We start from the raw sequence: 7,500 nt of genomic DNA, 5'->3' as shown, positions 1-7,500 counted from the left end.
TGTAGGTCCAGTTGCTAAGTAACCAGTTGGTTCTTAGCCACGTGAAATAAGTCTAATCCTTCGGGCCAGCCCCAGGAGAGCTGTTAATCAGCTCAGTGATCTGGTTAAACTAAGGTATACTTAATTTTGCAGCTGGAATGTCAATTTTACGTATTAATATGTTCCGGATTCAGTGCTTGGTTTGTCTGGACAACGAGCACTTTGTGGACCTGTGGACTCAAACATTCCTAAAATTAAATTCAAAGATATGCACACACCCACACACACACACACACACACACACACACACACACACACACATATATATATATATATATATATATATATATATATATATATACAGTATATATATATATATACAGTATATATAGCCTACATACATATACATATATATATATATATATATATATGTATGTATATATAAATTATTGCATGTAAAAGTTATTAATTCACTTGGAATTATTTTTTACAGTAGAATTTTGCCTATATCATTTGCGCTATCTAGTTCATCGACTTACTTAATCATCATTGTCCTTATCAATATTTAGTCTTATCATTGAGTACAGAATAAAAACACCCGCGGCATATGAGATATTTTTTGGTTATTTATCCATTCATCAATCTTTTGATTCAGGTCCAATCACTGGCGAGCCACCTGCAAATATTTCAGTTCCACAGCACGACCTCTCTGCTCCAGCTGTGGACTTCTGTGAGTGTTGTCTATTCACTCATCTTTGTGTGATCGCCAATTCTGTCTTTATTGATTTTTCGAATTCTGTCTTTATTGATTTTTCGACCGGGCTTCATAAGTTTCCAAGTCTCCGTGGGAACTTTCAATTTAAAATAATTTTTCTTTTCTTTTACAATGATTGAATATTTTTTAACACCCCTCCATCCAAGTCATTGCTTATTTATTTGAAATTCCACTATCCAAGACTCGGTGAATGTGTCTTCGGTTTGAGCAAAAACATAGGTAAGCATTGCTCTTCGAATAATAGTAATTTCAATCATTCGGTAACAGTTGAAAGTTTGAACTGGAAATTTGTAAATAAGATTTTTTTTTATCCTGAAAGAAAAAAATTAAAGGTTAAGAAAATTTAAGATTAAATATTGCATTACAATCCACTGATACCATATTAACTTTATTTGACGAAAACTTACGCATCACTGTATTTTCTCCGGTGTGACGAGAAAAGGGAAGTGCAAAAGTGACTAAGCAATTGTTTATTACAGTTCCAACCGTTTTCTGTTATAAAAGCTGTAAGCAATGATTGCTAGCGTATAGGCTATACCTCCCTCCTATTTATTTCTAAGCTTCTGTTATAAAGAAACAAATTGAAGTTATGGAAAAAGTTCTTAGTAACTAACATGCCTCGAATCTGATCTGGCTTCTCTGCCATTCATTAACTAATATGCTTCGAATCTGATTTGGCTTCCCTGCCATTCATTAACTAATATACTTCGAATCTGATTTGGCTTCTCTACCATTCATTAACTAATATGCTTCGATTCTGATTTGGCTTCTCTACCATTCATTAACTAATATGCTTCGAATCTGATTTGGCTTCTCTGCCATTCATTAACTAATATGCTTCGAATCTGATTTGGCTTCTCTGCCATTCATTAACTAATATGCTTCGAATCTGATTTGGCTTCTCTGCCATTCATTAACTAATATGCTTCGAATCTGATTTGGCTTCTCTGCCATTCATTAACTAATATGCTTCGAATCTGATTTGGCTTCTCTGCCATTCATTAACTAATATGCTTCGAATCTGATTTGGCTTCTCTGCCATTCATTAACTAATATGCTTCGAATCTGATTTGGCTTCCCTGCCATTCATTAACTAATATACTTCGAATCTGATTTGGCTTCTCTACCATTCATTAACTAATATGCTTCGATTCTGATTTGGCTTCTCTACCATTCATTAACTAATATGCTTCGAATCTGATTTGGCTTCTCTGCCATTCATTAACTAATATGCTTCGAATCTGATTTGGCTTCTCTGCCATTCATTAACTAATATGCTTCGAATCTGATTTGGCTTCTCTACCATTCATTAACTAATATGCTTCGATTCTGATTTGGCTTCTTACCATTCATTAACTTACAGTATATACTTTGAATCTGATTTAGCCTCTCTGCTAATCATTCATTAAATGGTTGTTGATTGATATTTATTTCTGAGTTTCTATTGTAAAGAAACATAAATCGAAGTTTTCGAAACAATTCCCAGCAACTAATATGATTCGAATCTAAATTGGCTCTTGCTAATCATTCATTAAATGATTGTTGATTAACATTAAGGGGGAAGAATGATATTATTTAATATACTAATGATTTCCCTCTGGGCCTTTTCAGCTTGTGGCGATTCCTACCCCGAAGTTGTTTTTATACTGACAGGTGGATGCCCCAACTGTGGCCCTGGCGGGTACCCAGCGCGGGAGGTCACTGCGAAATATTCAGTAAGTAGACTTTTAAGATTTATCTGAATGTTTACCTTTGCATCTAACTTTCAGCGAGGATATGTTGATGTTTTTGCCATATATATATATATATATATATATATATATATATATATATATATATATATATATATATATATATATATATATATATATATATATATATATATATATATATATATATATATATATAATGTATGTATGTATGTATGTATGTATGTATGTATGTATGTATGTATGTATGTATAAATAAGGGATGGCCCAGAGAATAAACAGCACAATTGCAACTGACAAATTCACGACTCGACTTCATAATCATGAATAAATGCATGGATAGTAAACTTCCTCATCACTTACCACTTTATTCGCCTGGACGGAAGGCTACGAGCAAGAGCCTGTGTTGGCATATGGCCAGCATAATCTAGACTGACTGACTTTAGTTATCACAAACTTCCCTTTCCTCCGTTTCAGGCCCTTGTGGGATCTCGAGAAAAGGATAGGTCCTTCGACTGGTTCTGCTCAGGCGTCCTGATCAACCGCCAGTGGGTCTTAACGGCTGCGCACTGCTTCTCTTACAAGTAATTAGCCGCTCTTTTCTTCCGTGTATTTGCTTATTTTTTGCATTTCAGACCTGATCCCCTTTCGTAATAAGAATTTTTAACATTTTCCTGCAACTAGAACAAGTTTATGTAAATCAGTCTGCCATCATTTTTTCCATCGCCCTGATGCTAATAAAAAGCATATAAAACTTCCTTCCTCTTGAACTGCCATTCTGCTTTCATAATAATAATCATAATCATCATCATCATCATCATCATCATCATCATCATCTTTATTGCGGCTCAGGGCCATACACATGGAATATACAAATACAACACACACAATCTAGATACATGAGGTAACATGATGATAAAAATAATTTTCGGCAGTATCCGCACAGTTGCTGAAGAGGTAGAAAAAATAGAATTCATAATAATGGTAATGACAATACTTATATGGAGAATAATAATAATAAAAAAAAATTAAAAATTATAACAATAAAAAATACAGATTGCAGACGATTAATTTCCATCTGGGGACCTTATAGGTGGTTACAGAAGTCAGGTCCAGAAGGCTAAATACGAATATCGAAAATTGCAAAACTTTTTCAAATTGTCAGTGTTTTCTAATTATTCTGAATTTATTCCCTTCAGGCCCATAAATGTAGTTCGTCTAGGGAACACGATTACAAAAACAATAGCGACGGTGCGTACGATGTTGACATCAACGTGGAGGAATCGATCTTGTACCCTGAGTTCAAGGAGCCACAAGGATACCATGATTTGGCTCTCCTTAAGCTCGCCCGCCCTGCACCCCTCCATGTATGTTGCAGATGAAGGAATTTCCATTTTATTGTTTTCCCTTTTCTGAGGCCATGAAAGTCTTTATAGTTTCTCCTACTATGGTTTTACTCAGAAGCTTCTTTTTCCATGTGGCTTAAAGCGTTTTTTTGATGGTAGGGCTAAATTTAAAATTACAAAGTAGCCATCTTAAATTAGAATTTTCCTAATACCATTACACATTAGAATTTTCTTAATACCAGTTACAACGTCTGCAAAAATCATTTGTTGTATATCTTCAGTTATATATTTATGACGTTATTTCATTATAATTGTTAGAAATAATTCCTTTCAATATTATGAGAGCTGTGACAATAGCAAAATACAATCAATTGTAACTACTGTGTAAAAAATCTGGCTCATGGACATAACAAAATGATAATACCAATCACTGCTTCAAAAACTAATTGCAGCATTTACATGCTATTCGTACCAGATTAAAAGTAGCATGAGGGTCAGTGGTATAAATCAGTCCAGTAATGGTTTTATCTTTTTCGAGAAAATAGATGTTAGCCCAACTGTGTAATACACCTACTTGGACTCTTTTTTTTTCACAGAGGTACGTAAATCCGGTTTGCCTTCCTTGGGGTGATGCCCGGAACAGACGTCTGTTAAATGAGAAGGTTTCTCTCACAGGATGGGGTGCTTTGGAATTCGGTAGGTTTACTTATAGATGAGGAGACTGAGAATATAGGGAGAAGATGTCTATATAATTCCCTCGATTGTATGAAAAAATAAAGCTGCTGAAAAACCTTCTTTCTTTATTAGTTTTATGTTCGCTAATTTTGTAGCAGGGTAATTTCACAAACCTTTTCCATTTTCTTTTCCAGTAAATAAAAATGCGAAAGCTTTCGTTTTCAAAAACTTGACTCTCTCCAATAGGTGGCAAAGGCAGGTCGATTATTCAGGAGGTCAACGTCACTGTATTCCCGACCTCTGTCTGTGACCAGAGTTATTCTACTCTGAGAGACTACAGGATCGTGTGGCCAAGAGGAATTGCTGAGACCGTCCTTTGCGCGGGAGATCCTCGAGGGGGCAAAGATGCCTGTCAGGTAAGGCTGGGAAAATGAAGAAGAAGAATGCGCAGTTAAAATCGAATTTCTTTGCGCACTTTAAATACGAGTGCAATGACATTTTCGAGTTTATCACGGCACTGAATCCAGTATGCCCTAAGATCAATCGCCTAAAAATAACATTCCTTCCTTAATTGCAGGGAGACTCCGGTGGTCCCGTCACTTATCTCAATGAGGAGAAGAAGTACGTCTTGGCTGGAGTGGTTTCCTTAGGTTACGGGTGTGGCCTCAGCGAGTTTCCAGGAATTTACGCCGACGTCCGCCATCCACCGTATCTCTCCTGGATCAAGAAAGTGGCTTTCCAGTGAAGCTTTAGGTGGCCTTCTTACTTCACTAAAGCGCATTAGAAATTTGGAAAGGTTTAATGACTTAAATTAAAGGACTGATGGTAGATGGGTTGCTATGCTGTCTTATAGTATTGCAAATGGAAGTAATTAACCGTCTGTCAGCCCGGTTTTCTGTATTTCAACAATTTGTATTAAAGAGATTCATATTGATCAGATTCCAAAATATTTATCGCGTTTTAAGGAATTAAGCGAGGAGGAATACATCGTTTATTCTCTTTGGGGAATCTTTCTACTTGTGATTCTCTGGGCACTACGAACCATATAAGTATATATTCAATTCATATATGGATGTATATTTAACTGATGTCAGTATGTTGTGAAATATACATTTTCCACAAGCATTTTTTACTTCCCCATTTACAGAACATTTGCGTGGAACGTGTCACGCGGTTTTATCATGATTAGCACAGTGAGGCTCTGCTTTAGGTTAAGCACAAACAGCAGAAGCGTCTCGAACATTGTTTTCTTTCCTCTGTGTTGACATTTTCTGTTCGTCTTCCTTATTTCTGAATAAAATATTCTTACCTCAATAAATCTGACGATACGGCCCATTTCCGCGGAGCTAAAATTAGCCTAAAAATGACATAAACCCAAATGAAAAATTGTTGCAGTAACCTAGTCGGAAGACTAGAACTAAGCTTATCTATTAGACCCGTACGACCAATTAGGTCGGAGTGCAAAATTTAAAGGTTACCGTCCGCAGTGAAGTTAGTTCAAGAAGTTTTTATTTTTTAGCCTTCGACTTGGCGCTTGTGGGATGAATGATTATTCCACTAAATACGACTTTGCAGACTAAATAAGATCCATATAGCAAACACAGGTAAACACTAGGAAAATAGCACCAAATTAGCCAGAATATTATCATTATCTTAACATAACAATGCTACGGAATATCACCTCTTTAGTCAAAAACCAACCAAACTATTCGCAGCATTTGAAAAAGTGTGCCGAAGGGAGTTGCCGACACGCGTTGCATAACAGTAGGAAAATTCCTCTTGCGTCCTCAGGGAATCTTCAAAGCCAACGCTGCTTTTAACTGCGCGGTGAATGATGACTTATTTCATTCATTTTACAAAGGGAAAGTTCAGATCCACTGCACAGAAGTCGACTGGTATGAAATAATACAGTAGCCTTTTGGAAGACTGATGAAATTCTGTCACTATATTTCATAGTTTACTTTTCTCTGTTTGTGGTACTTGGCATTTGTCGCTGCGGATACGTCTCCCTTCAGGTGTAAGTTCGTTCAGTGACCTAGTCACTTAAGTGGTTGCCAGGTGAACTGACACTGAGTGAAGAAGGTGGACTGTAAACTTAACTGGGAGCGTTCAGTTTAGAAAACAATTACTTAGAATCCCGGGTAAACTGTATGTTAACTTGAGTGTCATGCAAACAATCATTTTGTTCATCTGTCTGCTGTGCGATGCGTGGGCGCAAGGTATGATTTTTTTAATTATATGTATTTATGTGTGTGTTTGTTTTGTGAGGGGGGAGTGTCGATGATAAATAGCGAGTACAGGGCCTATAATTAGCGCCGGCAAGTCAAAGTAATATTTTTTTTTCTGTACCATTTACTGACGAAGTTGCCTTTTCAGTGACAAGAATCTCATTTTATTTCTTAAAAGCACGACTTGTATTTCCTCTTATTTATTCATAGCCTTGATATCTTGCTACAGAAATTTTATTTACTTTTAAGTTTATTTCATTCTTTTGCGTGATGTACTTGTCTTCTTCTGCTTAAACAAAATCCAGAAGGAGGGATCTTTCTTAAATAGTGACCCCCAAGGATTTTAACGCGATATTTATCCACCTTTGAGGCGTGTTTAGTAAAAGCCTTCTCTGGATTACCGTAAAAACATAAACAGAAGACTGTAAATGTCATAATGATAATCAGTGGCTTAGCTGGCAACCCATCAGTGGGGTGTCCTAGGTGGGGCCAAGGTATTTTTTGGGGGCCAAAAGAAAATTACACAAAACTAATGTAACAATTCTGTAATTAGTAAAATATACTATTCTCGAAGGTATATATTCATAAGAATGAAGGAAAATAATAGTATTAGTAATTAGTAAACCTGTATTTGAAATTACAGAGCTCAAGTTTCAATTAATTTTCAACTCTTACTATATGCAAATATACCAAATACTAGAGTGCTAAAATTTAGCTACAGCGGAATTTCAATTGTAGGAATTTAAGACCTTATTTCTGGGGGTGTGGGGTCGGGCCCCCTGGTTTGA

At 36.1% G+C, this 7,500-nt stretch overlaps 3 protein-coding genes across 4 annotated transcripts in view; all 3 read left to right on the top strand.

Moving 5' to 3' along the window:
* Positions 1–5,606, top strand: part of LOC136828704 (serine protease snake-like) — an 8,001-nt gene extending 2,395 nt beyond the window's left edge. Inside the window, exons 3-9 of one of the 2 annotated variants that reach the window (XM_067086839.1) lie at positions 635–709; positions 2,366–2,469; positions 2,941–3,047; positions 3,663–3,830; positions 4,406–4,505; positions 4,731–4,900; positions 5,062–5,606. In XM_067086839.1, coding sequence (XP_066942940.1) covers positions 635–709; positions 2,366–2,469; positions 2,941–3,047; positions 3,663–3,830; positions 4,406–4,415 — 464 coding nt within the window. In that variant the 3' untranslated portion in view covers positions 4,416–4,505; positions 4,731–4,900; positions 5,062–5,606. The remainder of the gene's footprint in view (positions 1–634; positions 710–2,365; positions 2,470–2,940; positions 3,048–3,662; positions 3,831–4,405; positions 4,506–4,730; positions 4,901–5,061) is intronic. The other variant, XM_067086845.1, reaches the window with a different exon arrangement.
* LOC136851646 (clotting factor G beta subunit-like) lies at positions 4,486–5,229 on the top strand. The gene is made up of 3 exons (XM_067126052.1): positions 4,486–4,505; positions 4,744–4,900; positions 5,062–5,229. Exons 1-3 carry the CDS (start codon positions 4,486–4,488, stop codon positions 5,227–5,229), a joined length of 345 nt encoding a protein of 114 aa, XP_066982153.1.
* Positions 5,607–6,522: 916 nt separating the features above from the next.
* LOC136826534 (venom protease-like) overlaps positions 6,523–7,500 on the top strand; it is a 15,011-nt gene continuing 14,033 nt past the window's right edge. The window contains exon 1 of the mRNA XM_067083721.1: positions 6,523–6,703. Coding sequence (XP_066939822.1) covers positions 6,652–6,703 — 52 coding nt within the window. The 5' untranslated portion in view covers positions 6,523–6,651. The remainder of the gene's footprint in view (positions 6,704–7,500) is intronic.

The sequence above is a fragment of the Macrobrachium rosenbergii genome, chromosome 3 (genome assembly GCF_040412425.1).
Source record: "Macrobrachium rosenbergii isolate ZJJX-2024 chromosome 3, ASM4041242v1, whole genome shotgun sequence".
NCBI classification, from domain to species: domain Eukaryota; kingdom Metazoa; phylum Arthropoda; class Malacostraca; order Decapoda; family Palaemonidae; genus Macrobrachium; species Macrobrachium rosenbergii.
Note: the sequence above shows the minus strand (reverse complement) of the source record. Positions and strands in the feature narration are given on the sequence as shown.

What these genes read in the sequence shown, in the direction of transcription:
- LOC136851646 (XM_067126052.1), top strand. Translation starts at nt 4,486, where the DNA reads ATGGGGTGCTTTGGAATTCG. An exon ending in ATGGGGTGCTTTGGAATTCG is followed by an intron (nt 4,506 to 4,743) that starts GTAGGTTTACTT and finishes TGGCAAAGGCAG; the next exon opens with GTCGATTATTCAGGAGGTCA. An exon ending in GGGGCAAAGATGCCTGTCAG is followed by an intron (nt 4,901 to 5,061) that starts GTAAGGCTGGGA and finishes CCTTAATTGCAG; the next exon opens with GGAGACTCCGGTGGTCCCGT.